Here is a 16,837-nt window from a genome sequence, read left to right on the forward strand (position 1 = left end):
CGGCGCCGGAGCTGTCCGAAGTCTGGTCTTCGTTTTAGTTTTGGTTATCGGTGAATCGAGCCGAAAGCCTTGGTTAACCACTGAAAAGTGATGATAGTGATACTCATGGAGCCAAAGACCTACAGATGTCTTGGTAAAGCTGTCTTCCTTCTCCCTGCAGTTCAGTACCCTTCACAAGGGCATACCCTTCCTCAACCACCCGGGTGTTACCAATCTCTGACCGTCTCAGTCAACACAGCTGGCGGCTATGGGCCGGGTCAGCACCGGGCCCTGCCGCTACAGCAGTGGCCGCAGCAGCTTGGGCTGAAGAACTGGGTGTGATGGGTCTCTGTTCTGACTCATTTCTGTTTTGAATATGCCCGTTAACCATCATCTGTATCAAGTTGTTATAGGAAGTAGGTGCTTCCCATGTTCAAGCCAGCGGTCGTCCCAGCTTGGGCCGTTTTCCAAATCAGCACCGCCTGGAAAGAAGACTGATACTGCTTGAAAACGAAACCAGCACCGTCTGCAAACAAATCAGCATCGCCTACGAGCGAAAAAGAAGCGTGTGGAAACGTAGCAACCCGTCTATAGAAAGGTAGGCGGGTCCGCAGTAACACAGGAGGCTTGATTGAGCATATCCTGGATGTCTCGATCCCCGGTAGAGATGAATGCGGCCAGCGGGTTTGGGGTAGGGGCCCGGCCGGCGCTGAATTTGCGAGACTTCTCTTCTTTCTGTTCGCTCTTCTTTTTGTTGGTCTTGCCTTTGTTGTTTTTAATATTGGGGACCCGAGACGGGTCTGAGGGGGGGGATCTTGCCCACCGGAGGGTGAGCTTGAAGCCGGGGAGCCAGAAGCCGTCAATTGTATTGTTCGTATTTGCTTGATTGGTTTGAAGGTTCAAGCAAGATAAAGTAATTTTTTAAGCGACCTTTCGAGCAACCTTTAGAGCGAAAGGAGAGAGAGAAAGGAATTGTAGAGAGTCGCAGCTTTGGAACAAAAACAATCTACTGCTTAGCTCACTTCGCTGGCCCAAGCTCCCTTGTGACTGAGTATCAAAGGCCAGGCCTCAGGCACAACATATAGACAATAGACACTATTATGATAGGTTTATTCCCTACTCTCACCCCAGGACAGGTCTGTCAGCCTCAACCGTCACCTCTAACTTTTCTAACATTCAATCCAATCTATCTAAAATGAACCGATCCTAAAACTCCATCGCCTCCCCCTGCTGCTGCTGCCCTCCTTGTCCCAGCCAACTCCCTCCCCTAACCCACTCCACAACCTCAAACCCAAGCCTCCTCTCAATCTTCTCATCAACCACAACCTGCTGCTGCTCCCCCTGACTACTGCTCCCCCCCTCCTGAGACATCAAAACAGGAATCTTGACCGCAATCAACCCCCCAGCCTTGATCTCCACACCTCCCCCCTGTTGCTGCTGCTCCTTCGGCGACAAATTCGACGACTGCTGCTGCTGCTGCTGCTGATAAATCCCCTTAACATAAACCACCAAATCCGCCCCAGCAACGCCCCTCCAAAGCGTAGCCATCCACTGCCAGTGATCCACCGGCGCATATGAATCACTAATGGGTGTCTGACAAGCAAACTTATCCGACAGCGTCAAGCTAAACCCGCTAGGAAGAAGCGCGATGGGCACCTTTGAGGATGACGCATGACCAGGCAGAGGATGCCGGTGTCGAGGGGTGGGCGTCATCGACTCGGTATCCGACGAGGGGTGGCTCACCGACGGGGAGGAGCCCTTCGGGGAAGTGACAAACGAGACAATCTCGTTCGATTTGGCGTGCCACTTTGTGATGGTGCGGAGGTACGTCTCGAACGGGCTAGAGTCGGGTGGTTGGCGGAACGGAACCGGCGTCGTGCTGCCGGCTCTGGAGCCGAGGACGACCTTGGAGCTGCTGGCGTTGCTTTCCCTGCTGGAGAAGCTACCGGTTCGCTCTTTTGTTGTCCCGTCGTCGGACGATTCGTCATCGGCGGCGTTCCATGTCATGATATCCCAGTTCTCGCCTCTTTCCTGGCGCAGGGCACGCTCGATGACACCGCCTACAAGCTTCATCAAAGACAGATCAACCCCTTCCACAGCAATTATAGGGCCTCGCCTCTTCTTCCGAGTTCCCTGGGGATCTGAACCCAAAGGAGGAGAAATTCGTTCCAGAACTCGGAGCTTGTTGATGTAGGAAATGGACATTACCATCGCTTCCACGCTGCGTCGGGCGGCTTCCTCCTCCTTGGAGTCTTGACGGGGGTTGCTTTGGGTACCAGAAAAGGCAGAAGGTGGGTGGGAAGAAGAGAATGCGGTTTTGGTGCTGGAAGGGTAGGCACTTCCAATTTCGGACTCATTGTCTGGGGAGGTTGGAATTCGAGAAGTAGAAGGATTACTCGTTGAAGTCGACAGATGGAGGGGAGGCAGGCGGAGGGACTCGTCAAACTCACCACCAGTCGGAGGTTGGGAAGCACCGCCGGAGAGAACAGACGACAACGAGCCCGTGCGTTGTTGTTGGGATTGGTGTAGGTATGTTTGATGTTGTGGTGGCGGTGGCGGGTATTGTTGTGAAGGAGGGCCGTACGGAGATGACATGGACAACGACAAACTTGGGGCTCTGGGAACGGGTGGAGGAGCCATACTCCCCGTGATGCTACCTCCTGACAGGGAGCTCGGTCCTGGGCTGACACGAGCAAGCATGGAAGATGGACCCGGCAGTTGCGGAGGCCCGTAACCCGGTGTGGGCGAACTGCTCATGCTCATCGAAGCTCGAGACACAGACCCCCTGGGAGGCCCGGGGTATGAATGAGGTAGTGGAGGAGGGGGTGATGGTAGGGAATGGTAGTTTTGGTAGCTTCCTGCTGCATTGTACCTCCTACGCTTGGCTTCCGACGGAGAATAAGCATCTTCGTAGTGTTCACGAATATCGTACAGGTTGGCACCACTTCCTTGTGGTCCCCATTGAGGTCGAGCGGCTCCTCTTGCCGAAGCAGGCGTTGGTGGAGGTTGCTGGTGGCGAGGGTAGCCCGGAGGTGGGGGATGGCCTCCTCCGCCTGGAAAAGGGGGCTGTTTCGCCGCCGTGGGAGTCATGAATGGCGTAGATGGTGTTCTAGGAGTGGCAATGTATCTTCCTCCACAGTTTGGACACTTGTGTGGATCTTGTCCTGGCGCAGTTGTTCTACCTGATGGAGCACCACTCTTGTTTCCTCTTCTCGGCTGGTATCGATAGCCTGGAAATTGTGTCTGATGCCGCAGCTTTTCCGCCTCTGCCAACTCTTTCCACCTGTTTTTGGACTCTTCTGGCTCAGCCTTCCAGTTCTCGCCAATGATCTTGGAAATATCCGGGTTGGCGAGACCAGGATTTTGTTGAACAATCGTCGCTTGATGGGCTTGGCGATAGAGTATAAAAGCTGACCACAGCCCGAAATCAGCGATCAACTTACAGCAAAGGCACAAAAAAATAAAAACATACCGTTTCTTGGTCTTGGAATCTTCGGTGGAGGTGCGCAAAGACAGACAAGATCCTGCCCAGAACCGTTGTCCTCTGGAACACGGTCACCCTGAAAAGAACTAGGATTGCTTGCAGGTGTCTGAAGGGTCAAGCTCTCGATCCGTGAACGGTTGTTGGCTTCCTCCGTGTTAATGGACGCCGCTCGCTTTCTAGTTATTGGCCCGTTGCCGAGCTGAAAGATATGCCCGTGCGAAGAGGAAGAAAAAGAAGAAGAGCCACGAGTAGAATGGGCAGGACCAGAGGGTAAAAGAGGAGCTGAGGTCACAATGTGAGTGTCTTGTCTTGTCGATGTGGCCCTTGCAGCCGGTATTGATGCTGACTCTCCGCCTCCGACGGCCGTTCTTATGGACGAAGATGTGGACGGTGTGCTTCCCCCTCCTGCCAACCTCGCAGCAGACATGGCTGAGCGGGTTAAAGGGCCAGTCTGCTGCTGCTGATGTGGTTGCTGCTGCTGCTGCTGCTGTGAGGACGAAGGTATTACTTCTGTCATTTTTCCTCCCCCTTTTCCCATCGGGCTGATTAGCGTCTCGAGCTCTCTGAGAAGAAAAGAGGCAAAGAAGGAAAAGACCAGAAAAAGCTTTGTGTTGAGTAAGACAACAAACGGATTAGAGGGGAAGACTGGTAGGGAGTGGAGGTGCCTACAGCCAGAAAGACTAGTCCGCAGATTGATCCAGTCTATCGGGACGCACAATCTCCCACCTCTCCTCTCTCTCCTCACCGGGCACCCCTACTCCTGGATATGGCGTTTGACCTGTCTCTCCACCTCCAGCTGGGAGACGAAGCCTGAGGTGAGCTGGGCTGGGCTGGACAGGACAGGGCAGGGCCGGGTCTGACGAGGTGTATGACTGGCCTGCCTGTCTTTCTGTATGTATGTCTTGGAATGAGGACAGGAGATGGCGTCGTAAAAGAATCCGGACCAGAAAGACACTGCCAAACAGGGAAACTCCATCTACACCCAAGAGGTTCCGTTGTGGTTGGCCAGTTGCCGTGCGTCTGCGTATGAGCGGTGTCAAGAGGAGGCAAAGGCCTCTCTCCGTCTCTGCAAGTGTTATCTGTCTGAGTGACTTCCCGCCAGGAGAGAATGGGAAAAACAAACGACCAATCAATAGGAGTATATGCCGGGATTGTATCCTTTGTGATCTGTCTTCCCCGTTAATTTCACCATCCCCAGACAATGCCAGAGACCTCTCTCCAAATGGCCAACAACGGGAGAAAGAGACAGATAATGGATGACCGTATCATTGGGTGCCCCAGAGATTATTGCTCCGTGGCTGACGGTGGGTGCTAGTCTAAAATGACATTATTACGAACGACAGCGTGATCGGCCTAGTGACAACAGATGGAAAAGAGTGGGCAGTCCAGAGGCGCGTAGCTGTGGTTGTGGTTGTGGTTGTCGATGTCTCGGGAGCCAGTATGCGCCGCAGCTCCAACGTTGGCTGCACCAGACTTTTTCTTTGTCCCCGCGTTTGCAGACATTCCGTTCGCAGTGGCCCATTTCAGGCCAGAAATCGTCTTGATCCAGCCTCTCTCTGCCATGACAATGCCAAAGGCACAAGGAATGTGGGAGCATGCCGTTGAGGAATGAGCACGCTGGACAAAGACCATGGGGAACCGAAACAGGTCTGGCCCCTCTTCTGACATCCTCTTGTTCGCTTCAAATTCCAGCCCAAGAGGGGTCCCGATTGTTGGCCAGAGTGTGGGGAAGACGGTCACAAAGAAAGAAAGAAAAAATATGATAGTAGTTGTTGTCGTTGGGTTGCTGTTTATATCATCCTGTCTTTCTCAAGCGCAGTCCGCCAGCCAGCTCCCGTCGCAAATGTTCCCTTCCTCCCAAAGAGATATCATAACAAAAGCAGAAAAAAAGTGATTACGCGCCAACTCCGACCTGCAACGCAGTTTTCCCAACCAAACCGGTATCCTCATCTATCATACGTGCTAAAATCAGAGATGTGACCAGTACCTATCCGCCGTGCTCTAAGCTTGCTTGGCCGCTACCCCTGAATCACCCCACCGCTCCGAAACCGACGATATAGAACTTCGATGTGTGCTGAGAACCGAGTTTATGAAATGAAACCCCGGCCCGACTCGCTGGCCAGCACCTGGGCGCTACGTCTGGCATCAAGGAACAAGTCCTCGCACTCTGCAACATCCTGAACATCAATTTGAGAGCGGCCATTGACCCGAGCAAGAATACTGTCACACCACCTTTGTTAGTTTTCTGGACCAACAGCAAACACCCGAGACAACGTACCTGGCTGGAGCCAATAGTTGGAGGCAGTAACGAAGACTGATACGCACACCATGCTCCGCAATCTTGTCGACAGCGGCATCTGTGAGCTGCACGCCCTCGGTGGTTGACCGAATCCGTACGATTCTCTTGATCTCCTCGGGCTCATACGGATGGGTTGGAATGATGAGGAGGCGAGACAAAAAGTCAGGGGGGATACCATGGGCAGCTACCAGGTCGTCAGCCCCACGAATGGTGGTGACACCCCGGTTCGAAGCCAGGACCACAATTGGGGAAATAGGGGACTCCAACGCTTTGTTGAGGTAGGTAAAGCACTCAACATCGAGCATGTGCGCCTGTGAGAAAGGTCAGCCAAATCTTACCAGTAGTTCCTTTTCCTGAGAGAAACCCTACCTCATCTATGAACAGCACACCCGGCACCAGCTCCGCCACACCCTGGTTGATATACTTGCTCACCACCTTGTTGATCTCGCCCCTCAGCTTATCCGTAATCTCCGTCATCTTTGGCTTCATAAGCTGGCCCATCATGCTCATAATGTCCTGGCCCCCCTGCGGTCTAGCGTTGGCCACATCCAAATCGTGCAGGCTCACGTCCTGCACGATCTCCTTCTTCTTGTGTACCTCACCCTTGGGGATGGGCACATACTCCTCCGCCTCCAGATCGAATTCAGTCGCATACGCATCCGACCTCCCCACCCTCTTGCACGCACCGGTATTCGTCTCGATGTAAATCACATCACCCACAGTAACTCTCTCCTTCTGAATAGCCTCGTAGATGCTGGGGTCCAGTCTCAACTTTTTTTGTCCTCGCGCGCTCTTGAGCCCGATGAGCAGAGTACTAATAGTTTTGCCGTATCCGCCCAAGGGGTTTTCCGCCTCTTCTGGTGTGAGTTCTGTGACCTCGCCCTCGTACACATCCTTGGTCTCGCGGACCTTGAGCCCGATTGCCCGCCGAAAGTTCTCCATCAAGACTTCGGTCTTCTTCACTTCGGTCGAGTAGATTTCGCTGCCGGTGATGGGGCAAAAGGGAATCTTGGTGCCGAGCTCTTGGCTGATGGCGAGGGCGAGGGCTGTCTTGCCTGTGCCTGGACCGCCGGCGAGGAGGACGCCACGGCCGGCCATCTTGTGCGCTCGGATGAGGTCGACGACAACGCCGCATGCCTGTATGTATGTCATGATTAATGCCCGTTGCTTGAAACATCAAGTCAGAAACAGAGATAAGTACCTCGCGCGCCGAGTTTTGTCCAACAAAGCCAGCAGCCTGCTTCTCAGCGATACCCGCCGAGTTGAGACCTAGGCCCTTGATGTGGGTGTGCGCCGCTGTGCGATGGTCACGGCTGTTGCCGCGGACTTCGCTGATTTGAACCATATTCGATGCTGGTGTTTGTGTCTTTGTCTTTCGAAGAGATGATTTGTATCAGATGTCGCCAATTCGAAGTTGTTCGTTTCAAAAGGCGTCTGTTTGATGACGGTGGAAAGGCTGCGAACTTGGGAGAGAAAGGCGGACGCGAGCTCTGGAAGCTCTCAAATTTCCAGGAAACGCGACTGATCACTGCCAGCCAAAAGCCAAACCAGGTGGTCTGTGCACTGGCGTATAAATAAATGACTGAGAGTTGAGCAAAGCATCAGCAGAGTCGGTGACTCTTTGGTGGAATTGCTATTAGATGAGTGCATATAGTGGTTATTTTGTAGTTATTCAACATATTCCACACCATGATTCCAAGTGTTGACTTGTCTATTTGCCGTATCTCTCGTGACACTTACCAGTGAGTGTTTTAGGGTTAGGGTTCCCGCATCAGTACCACTACCCCCTTTAGTCCTGACCTATGCCGCCACTTTCATATTCATCTCTCATATACTTCTCAGCCTATCCATTTCAATAGATCCCTCCTCGTCCCCAGAGCTTGTGTCCTCTCCATTCAACATCGGCACCCCTTCTTCTCTACTATTGTCACCGCCCCCTTCCATATCCTGCTCCTTGGACCCCGCCCCTTCCACCTTCTTCTTGCCCAGAGCCGCCCACATTGCCCCTCCCAAGATCAAGGCACACCCCATCACACTCCACAGCCCCATTGTGTGTCCAAACACCGACCTGTCAAACCCAGCAGCAAACAGCATGTGAGTGTACACCATTGCCGTCGCCCTGTTGCTCTTTTCTCCTGCGAGCCCTGCCGTCAACAGAAACTGCAAACCGAAGCCGCATATACCTAAGCTTCCCAACAGAAACCACTGATAACCTGACGACGGAAACCCAAATCTGATGGCTGGCTGTCCGATATCCAGCAGTGGGCAGACAAGTAAAGCAGTGGTGCTGACGATGGTGCTAAAAACAGAGAAATAGTTGACCGTGATTAGCGGGTGAGTCCGTTTGCCTATCCAGCGAATGGTACTGTATGCCCCCGCTGCTCCAAGGACGCCGACTAAGGCAACCAAGATGGCGAAAAGACGTTGGGTAGGTGTTGCATTGTCTCCAGGTGGATGGTGAGAACCTTCCCCTGACAATGGCGGAGGTGAATCAGTGGAAGATGAGAAGAGCGAAGTGGGTCTGGCGATGAGGACAACTCCTCCGAGGGCTATGAACGAGGCGATCTGTTCTTTGCGAGTGAACGGGTCCGTGAGCAGCAGGTGGCATATGTAGCCTGCTACACAGGGGGCGAGGAAGGTGATGACTGTTGCCTCGGCCAGGGGAAGGTACATCATGGAATACCACATGCCATAGATACCAAACTGCGGGCTTGTTAGTATCAGAGCTCGTAGTTAAAGGGGATAATCTCCACATACGAATCCGCTGAACCCTCTAAGAAGCAACAGAGGTCTGATATTCCTGGGACCCATGGGGAAATCGGGGATGTTCTTCCAGTACATGTATATGCAAGAGAGTATCGAGGTGACACTCATCCGCACAAAGAGAATCTGGAGAGGGTGCATTCCATCTCCTTCCAACTCGAGTAGCCTTGCCGAAACGTTCATGAGAGCACCAAACAACTGTGCAAAGACCACCAATATCGGTCCCTTATTCTTCTCCCAGAATGCAAGACATGACCTCGAGAACGCACTTTGTTTTTGCTTCTCTCGAGAAAGAGTAGGGGACCTTGGCGAGGCTGCAGCTGGAGCACGGCGTGAAGGTGAGGACGATAAGGCTCCTCGTTGCGGGTTTGGACTGACAGACCGTGATCGAAGACCTTGTATGTTTGTTGTCAAGTACGGCGATGAAGTCCTAACCTTGCCAGTGGCCACCACCTCCATAGGAAGGTTGTCAATGACATCGTCATCATCGCTCTGCTCAGACTGCTTGCTAGGTACGTTTAGATAACGGGACATAATTGCGGAAAATATAAGTGTATTTGGACAAAAACCACAAGAGGATTACTCATCTTGCCCGTTAACAAGATGTAGAAAGAGGAAAAGAAGTTTATGGTTCAACGAGAAAAAGCCAAACCTACCTAAGCACCTCAAAAGCGGAGAGAATAGCATGCCCGGGGGCTGTTATCCCCGGACCGGGCGGAGTGCTAGGCACACCTTAAGCCTGACTGACTGCTTGGGCGACGGAACCGCGACTGTGAATGGTCAACACAAACAGACGCCATGCTGTGATCCAGGCTGGCAGGCAGTGACAGCCATCGGATACGGGAACCGTTCGTCGGATGCCAGGGGTCGACCATACTATGGCTCTACCCGCCCGATATCGCGGCGGGTGACATTGAACGTCGGTTTTTGCGTGCTTCATCTCTGCGTCATTCGAACGGTGCTAAACCCAAGGATAGAAGGTGTTTGGTTAGGAGGGGTAGGTATGTGGGGGTCGGCGTCATATGAGTGCTTATCCACTCGAATTTTGGCTTCAAGGTCCATCGACAGTACGAAGTATCCACAGCCACTTTGACCGTCTCTGAAGAGCATCAGATTATCTTTGGAAGCCTCTTCGCTAGGAATGTCTCTCGTCGGAGAGTTATTGTATTGGCTGGCTGAGAGTTGCAGTGTCGGTGTTGAAGAAATGAAGAAATGAAAGGAGTGATCGGCAAAGGAATTCATAGACAGGCTTGGCTCGTGCTTTCCCAGATCCCAGATCCCAGATAGACAATGGTTACAAATCAGCAAGAACTCTCATTTATAGACGCGTCGATTGTCTGCATCACCTGTCATTTTTGTTTTGCAAAACTGCTGTTGTATCATTCTTGGAAGGCAACGCCAAGGCAAACTCCAAGTACCTCCTCACGACTCATCTATCTTCATATAAGACCGACCTCCACACGCACAATCATGGCCTCCAAGAGACGCATTGGTGCCATCGTTGGTACCTCCGCTAAATCAGTGAACCATCGCATCACCGATTTCTATGGTCCACCAGCCCGATTGAAGCGGCAAAAGATCCAAGGTTCTATCCTGGACTCTGCCACTGAGCCCCAGTCGACCACAACGGCACCATCCCTGGCCGAATCATCCTGGGAGGACAAGCCGTCATTGGCAGACCTCAACTTATTCTCCCAAGAGGAACAAAACTGGGAAGTGAGAAACACCAAACCACCACCCCAACCTCAACGTCAAAAGGTCAACACAGGAGGAGGTTTTCATCAGTCTAACAAGAAGAAACAGCACTACACCCGAACCAGGGCATCAAGTACCTCGACAGTTCACTCACTTCCTGGAAAAACTCGCTCTGAACCAAAGACTAGAAAACTTGTCCTCACCTACGAGCAGGGTGATTTGTTTGATGCCCCGCCCAACAGTGTCCTCATTCACGCCTGTAATACGATTGGCAAGTGGGGAGGCGGTATTGCTCTCGCTTTCAAGAAGTCTTACCCAGCTGCCTTTGAGATTTACAGGAAGCATTGTCAAGAGTTTGCCCCGGATGAGCTCGTCGGGACGGCTCTTCTCATTGCCCCTCAGTCCGACAAATATTGGCATGTTCGGGATGATGAGGTCGAAGCTGGTAGTGTGGAGGGTGACGACGAAGCCAAAGATGCCCCTGAGGTCAAAGACGAAGATAGAGCTGAAGTTGACGAGAATGAGGTGGGCAACGCCGGGGTACAAGACACCGATGGCAAAACAAGCAACGCCAGCAAAGAACCCCCAGAAGAAGAAACCACCAACTGGATCCAAGTCCCAAAACGCTCCATACACCCCCAAGAACAGAGATTCAACTGGGCCAGGCAGAACGACGACGATGGTTCCAAAAGTGAATCCAACCCCCAGCGCCGGTCCCCCCACGAAAAAGACATCCACTACGTCGCCTGTCTCTTCACCAGCAAGAACGTCGGCGTCAAGCGGGACCCCCCGGATGAGATCCTCAAGCACACCGAGTCAGCCATGCTCAATTTCTTGTCCAAGCTCAACGACGTCAAGTTCAACCAGGAGGACTGTCCTTTTATTCCCCAAGTCAGGATGTGCAAGATCAACTCGGGGCTTTTTGGCGTTCCGTGGGAGCGGACGAGTGGGTTGCTGGATGGGATGCCGCTGAGCAGGTTCCAGACGTGGGGGAGGGGGGATTTTAAGATTGTGGTGGCTTCCAAGGACGGCGATGGTGTGGTGAACGAGGAGAACGGGGAGAAGAAGAAAAAAATGTCCAAGGGGGAGGAATGGAGGGAATAGGCGTACAGATAAGCCTGGATAATCCAATAGATACAATGGGGGTGGTATGTTCGCAGGCTTTGAACGCAGCTTAATAGACATCTAATGACATTTGAACACACTTGAATCATATGCCCTCTTATAATCCCATTCATATCAAGGTCCCCTGACGGCTCGTGTACATACGCAGCTAAAACGCCATTGTCCTGTATTATTCTGTTGATCATGCCGTAAAACAATACCCAAAACTCCATCGCTATGATATATCTTCCTTCCCGTGAAAAAAAGAAAGAAAAAAGAACAGCAAATCCCACATCTTCAAAACCTATCTCCGCCTGATGGCGCTAACAACATCAGCATCCCCCTCCAAATCATCATCCAACCCATCCTCCAAGTCCTCCTCCCCAATATCCATCCTATCCACCTGCTGACTCTGCGACTGCGACCCCGACCCATCCGGCTGGACACTCTGACTCTGACTCTGGCTCCCACTCCCCGCACTTGCCCCCCTATCCTTCCGCGGCCGTCCCCTCTTCCCCTTGGCCTTCTCTCCCCCTTCCCCACCAGCCTTCTCCTTCTCCCGATCGGCCTTCTCCTTCTCCTCCCTCTCGGCATCCTTCATCCACTGATCCTCGATATTAAAATTCTTCCTCGCGGCCTCAATCTCCTTCTTCTTCTCAAACACCTCCTGGATCTTGCCCATGAACCTCGGGTTGCGGCGCATGGCGAACTCAAAGTCTTCAAACTTGACCTTTTGGCGGCCGGCGTGGTGGGCGGCGCGGGTGGCCTCGAAAGAGACGCCCTGGATGAAGTCGGTGAGGACCTCGTCGAGGAGGCGGACCGTCTCGTTGAGGGGGAGGCGGGCGTCGCCGTGGGAGTAGAGGAGCTGGGCGAGCTCGTTGTGGCCAAAGTTCATCTTGCCGACATTTTTGCCGGCGCGGGCGCGGGGTTCCATTTTGGGGTTGTTGGGGGGAGTTGCTCGCGGCTTGCGAGGATGGGTGGGTGGGTGGTGATTATTGGGAAGGTTGGAATGGGTTGTAGTTCGCGTTTGTGTTGTGAGCTTGTGGCGTTGTTGATGGATGGATTTCGAACGCGCGATTGTCTTTTGGTTCAGAATCTTTGTCGGCAATCATTGACAAGTTTATCCTCTTCGGGCGGTCGATATCAGCGATGGGGTAATCTGAACAGCTTCGTCAAAAGTTACAGCTGTTGATGATGATGGAAGAAGGAAGCATCGTCCATCAAAGTCCCCGCAAAAAGTCGTCGTGTGGAGCTCCCAAACGAACGATTCCAGAACTTCCAGCCGCACATCCCTGCCAGGGGGCTCCACCTTCGCCCTGTTTAAAAGTGGGTCCAGACAGGTGCCCCGAGCTTGTCAGGACACCACACCGGGGCCACTTTGGCTTCAATTCAGAGGTGATGACATCTTTTATTTCTGGCAGGCAACTCACAGCGTACTTCACACATACCATCTCGCAATATCAAATCGCCCCAATACTGTATCAAACCATAAAAATCTGAAGATAATCGATAAGATCACAACCGACAAAATGGTATATTTCATTCCATGTCTTGTTGCGACATAGGAGTAAAAGCTAATGATGGTGAACAGTCCGCCCTTTTCAACCTCCAGTCACTCCTCCTTGTAATCCTCCTCCTGATCTGGTACTTTCACCCCTCACTTTCACCGTCCTACAGGATTCTCATACTAACTCACGACAAAGCACATGCGCCCACGTCCACCAAATCTTCCCCGCCATCCTCGACAGAAACAAGACCGGCCTTATGGGTGTCTTTTGGAAGTCAGCCAGGATCGGTGAGAGACTGAGCCCGTACATGAGTTTGTGGTGTCTCTTCATGGCTGTGAGTCAAAATCGTGCTCTTTTACAGTTATGGCGTGTGCTAATGAGGAACAGGGCTCCATCTTCCTCAGCTCTTAAACTAGCTTTGATGGGAGGAAAACAGATTGGTTGTTTAGGTATATTAATTGCCTTTTGTTTGGCGATGTCACGGCGTTGGGTTTTGGTTTCTTCTTACACAACACTTAAACCAAGCAGTAATGAAACAGTGGTGGATATGCGGTGGGGAGACCGGTTGTTTGCCTTGCGCAGGCATGATGATGAGGACAAGATCATCAAAAGTGAAAACTAATTTAACATTTCTCAACAACCAATTCCCAGACTCTTTCACGTTTATGCCGGCTCTAGGATATTTGTTTCTTGTTTCTTCACGATAGTTGTGGGTTGGCTTCCTTCAACGGTATGCGTCTTAGGTGGCCTTCTGGAACTGGATAGGACATAACGACAATGTCAGATAGGAAAATGAGATGGGCCTCACCAACACCGGCCATCTAAACTCATATGATAGAAATGGAGGGGAGTGTACATAAGCGAGGCCTCTCCATCATCTTCCCCAGACCAATGATCGCCAATCCGTTTTGCTGGCCTTTCCGAGCTTCTCAAAGCAAAAAGCCACATATGTTGTTTGTTTCCTGTGCAGGGACAAAAATTATCTTGTTAGACAGAGCGGCCAATGCCCGTCGGCCGCTTGGCCACCTTCTCGGGATCCATCCGGAGAATTCTCCCAAAAAGTGGCGGCCAGGAATATGGCCCGTTGAGATTCTCGAAGGAAACACGGTAGGAGACCAAGTTTGCGGCCATAGGCTTTGGGGATTTTTTTTCAGATGAAAACTTGGAATCGGCCTGATGATTGGGTCGAGGGACGAGTCCGAGGTTGTGACTTGGGCCGTGGTGATGTGACGGGTGGTCGGGATGGTAGGTCCACGGGTTAAATAGTGAACAGTCTTGCGAGAACTCGGCATCAGGTTGGGAGGTGTGCTCGGTTCGAAGTATCATGGCAAACATTGGGGGCTGAAGACTGGGAATTGAGCAAACTGTATAGAATTGTTTCTGAACTGCAAAATTCGGGACTCATTTCTGCATGTGATTGAGCTCGTGGTGCTGGTGGTTAGCATCTCCTACCACCATCTATCTGGCTTGGGTGGCCTCGACATTTGGCCTCAGCCTTGGAAGATCTCATCACATCCAGGCCTCTACACCATCATTTTGATATGACCTTTCTCTTCACCGAAAGATCCTCGCAGCGTCTTCACCCTTCTCTCCGTTCCGTCCTGCCTACCAGCAGCAACGCAATGCAGCTTGCGTAGTAGTTTGCTCCTCACCGGTAAGTCACCACCCTTTCACCGAGCAGATGCCATCATTCAACCCGCAACCCTCGATCATGTAGTCCGCGCACCAACAGTCGCTACCAACACAGCGGTAGCCCGTGAACATAGGAAACCCGCCCCCACCCCCAGAGCCATGTCGTAGCCACCCTGCAAGTACCCATATCGATCACTTTTACCAGAGTAAGGGAACTTTGAGCTCGATATCAACTTCCTCATGCGAGCACCCATCTTGATCACCCCCTCCTTCCCCGCTCTGGTAAGGTACCTAGTCAGCCTTGATAACCCCCCGGGACTATTCAGAGATATCGACTGCTAAACTGCCGTCTCCCGAAAGATAGATACAACCAACTACCTTGGCTGCAAGCTCAACTCTGAGCAGACGCAGCGGCTATATGCATCGCAGGAACAAGGAAAAGCAACACGCCCCACCCAGAAACGCCGCAGGCAATACCAAAGCAGGTTACCTACCTATCCCGCGTCAAGAATTTGTCTGGTTCTCTAAACGAGAATACCTGTAGTTGTCGCCCCAGCATTCAGGTCTACCAAAGGTGAAGAGACGTAGGTAGTGGTGTTGTCTCGTTTCAACTTCCACACCCCATGTATTACACTAGGTAATCCCTTTCCCCATACGGTTCACAGTTCAGTTGCATAACAACCTTCCCTAACATGAAACCTTGTAGTTCTGCGCGGATGACCTCCCGGCGCGTCTGACCTTGGTCTGACATGAGAACAACGAAAAGAAAGAAAAAAAGTGTCGCTGCCGTTGCGGTGTCCACCGATCCCCCCGACTCCGCCCCCGGCGGCATGTCCGGATTGCGGGGCCGGGGATAGTCATGCGGGGTCCGTAAATTCGAGGGCAGAATAAGGAATGAGAATGGTAAGATCATGAATATTTGTGCCTCTCCATGGTTATCATGTATTTGTGCATGGTTGAACTGTTCCGCAGCCGTGCACTGATCCCAATAAGGCGGTTTGAGAAAGAGAACCCCAGATGCAAAGATTAGGGCCAAAAGGGTCCGAGGTGTGTGTGTGTGGATGGGTGGGGGGTGAGTGGTGGTGGATCGGCCCGGGGGTGGGGAGAAGGGGGGGGTGAGTTTTGACCCTCGCCAAACACTTCACCTCACATGGACAGGTTGAACCCAACAAGCTCGCCTCAAACTTGACCAAAAAAAACATGGTAAAAGCCTGAAGCAAAAATCTGTGCGTAAGCAGAAAACAAGTGTTTCCAGTAAAAGCTGAATGAATGGCATAACAGTTGCCGGCTTGGCTTTGTGTGAAGTTGTATTGCAATGTCTTGTGTTGGATTCGAGGTCTGGTTTCCTTTGGTATCAGAATTGGTATGTACTTTTCTTTCTCCCCAATTCTTGTGTCTAGAACATCCAAGTTCCACCGGATGGGTAGGTGATTGGACTTGTCTAGACGTTTGGCCCCAACCCCGCTCGATCATTTCTGTGATCAAACACACCCACGGTGGTGTCTTAGGTAGACAGAAGGCATATATTCGATGGCGAGGGGTGTAATTGATCGAACAAATCCGGAAGCAGATCTACCTCGGGCCGCATTGTTGGGCTTATTGTCACTTGTAGTAAAAAGCCATCCGGTCCTATCAAATCTTTCAGCCGCCTCGAAAAAAAATAAAAAAAGCGTTAGCTATCATTGCTATTCGGATGGCTATGACTCGTGGCCGATCTCCAACAACGTTGGCCAGAAGAGAGTTGACACCGAGACAACAACGTCTTGTTTGATCAGATTCCTGTTTTGCCTTGCTTCAGGCTCCATCTTTCTGACAACACACTTCGCATCGTTGCATCCGCAGGAAAGCCCTTGGGGTGTGACTCTGGTAACAAGAATGTCCACCGACGGTCAGGAAAGACGCAACTTTACACATTAGGGCAAAAAGGTCTGGCTCCAAAAAGGCAGCCCGCATCAAAGTGTGGTGGCACCAGATAGCTAGGCGCAGCAAGCATCAAGTATAGTGATTTGTTCTTGTTGTTGCTTTTTAGTGTGTGTGTATTGACAATGTCGCTGGCCGGCGATGAACGACCGAGCGTTGCCGCCACTCACCACTGTCGAGCCTGGGCCTCAGCTTATCGCGTCAGAGGCCGTCTGTTTAGTTTCATGCCGAGCTGCGCTGGAGTTGCATCGCGAGCTGAGTTGTTGCGCAGCGTGCTTTCTTGGTGAGAAAGCAGATCGTGGATCGTTGCCGGTGGTGGCCAAAAAAGGTTGCATTCTCTTCTTATCACTAGACAATCCCGTGACCCGTGTCCGCGCGTGGACGACGATGGCGGTGGTGGGCCTTGGTCATCTGGCTACTGACGATCGCAGCTGGCGCCGTTCTGGTGAGGTT

General features: G+C 52.1%; 6 protein-coding genes across 6 annotated transcripts; 2 read left to right on the forward strand and 4 right to left on the reverse strand.

Annotated features, from left to right (window-relative positions):
- Positions 1-996: 996 nt before the first annotated feature.
- Positions 997-3,980, reverse strand: RFG1 (slightly ste11-like protein; the record flags this gene model as incomplete). Its single annotated transcript, XM_062880860.1, has 2 exons — positions 997-3,389; positions 3,452-3,980. 2 exons carry the CDS (start codon positions 3,978-3,980, stop codon positions 1,186-1,188), a joined length of 2,733 nt encoding a protein of 910 aa, XP_062729090.1. The 3' UTR covers positions 997-1,185.
- A 1,570-nt stretch (positions 3,981-5,550) lies between these two features.
- Positions 5,551-7,107, reverse strand: RVB1 (RuvB ATP-dependent DNA helicase pontin; the record flags this gene model as incomplete). The annotated part of the gene is made up of 4 exons (XM_062880861.1): positions 5,551-5,683; positions 5,742-6,073; positions 6,132-6,899; positions 6,964-7,107. The coding sequence occupies 4 exons, from the start codon at positions 7,105-7,107 to the stop codon at positions 5,551-5,553; spliced, it is 1,377 nt and encodes a 458-aa protein (XP_062729091.1).
- A 482-nt stretch (positions 7,108-7,589) lies between these two features.
- On the reverse strand, positions 7,590-9,784 carry QC761_604130 (uncharacterized protein; the record flags this gene model as incomplete). Its single annotated transcript, XM_062880862.1, has 2 exons — positions 8,520-9,784; positions 7,590-8,465 (listed from the first exon to the last, which is right to left on the reverse strand). The coding sequence occupies exons 1-2, from the start codon at positions 9,057-9,059 to the stop codon at positions 7,590-7,592; spliced, it is 1,416 nt and encodes a 471-aa protein (XP_062729092.1). The 5' UTR covers positions 9,060-9,784.
- A 96-nt stretch (positions 9,785-9,880) lies between these two features.
- Positions 9,881-11,324, forward strand: POA1 (ADP-ribose 1''-phosphate phosphatase; the record flags this gene model as incomplete). Its single annotated transcript, XM_062880863.1, has 2 exons — positions 9,881-10,241; positions 10,329-11,324. Exons 1-2 carry the CDS (start codon positions 9,996-9,998, stop codon positions 11,322-11,324), a joined length of 1,242 nt encoding a protein of 413 aa, XP_062729093.1. The 5' UTR covers positions 9,881-9,995.
- Positions 11,325-11,628: 304 nt separating this feature from the next.
- On the reverse strand, positions 11,629-12,258 carry QC761_604150 (uncharacterized protein; the record flags this gene model as incomplete). Its single annotated transcript, XM_062880864.1, has 1 exon — positions 11,629-12,258. The coding sequence occupies one exon, from the start codon at positions 12,256-12,258 to the stop codon at positions 11,629-11,631; it is 630 nt and encodes a 209-aa protein (XP_062729094.1).
- Positions 12,259-12,421: 163 nt separating this feature from the next.
- Positions 12,422-13,757, forward strand: QC761_604160 (uncharacterized protein). The gene is made up of 4 exons (XM_062880865.1): positions 12,422-12,856; positions 12,916-12,968; positions 13,028-13,166; positions 13,220-13,757. The coding sequence occupies exons 1-4, from the start codon at positions 12,854-12,856 to the stop codon at positions 13,241-13,243; spliced, it is 219 nt and encodes a 72-aa protein (XP_062729095.1). The 5' UTR covers positions 12,422-12,853; the 3' UTR covers positions 13,244-13,757.
- Positions 13,758-16,837: the final 3,080 nt, after the last annotated feature.

Source organism: Podospora bellae-mahoneyi, chromosome 6 (genome assembly GCF_035222275.1).
Source record: "Podospora bellae-mahoneyi strain CBS 112042 chromosome 6, whole genome shotgun sequence".
In the NCBI taxonomy this organism is placed as follows: Eukaryota; Fungi; Ascomycota; class Sordariomycetes; order Sordariales; family Podosporaceae; genus Podospora; species Podospora bellae-mahoneyi.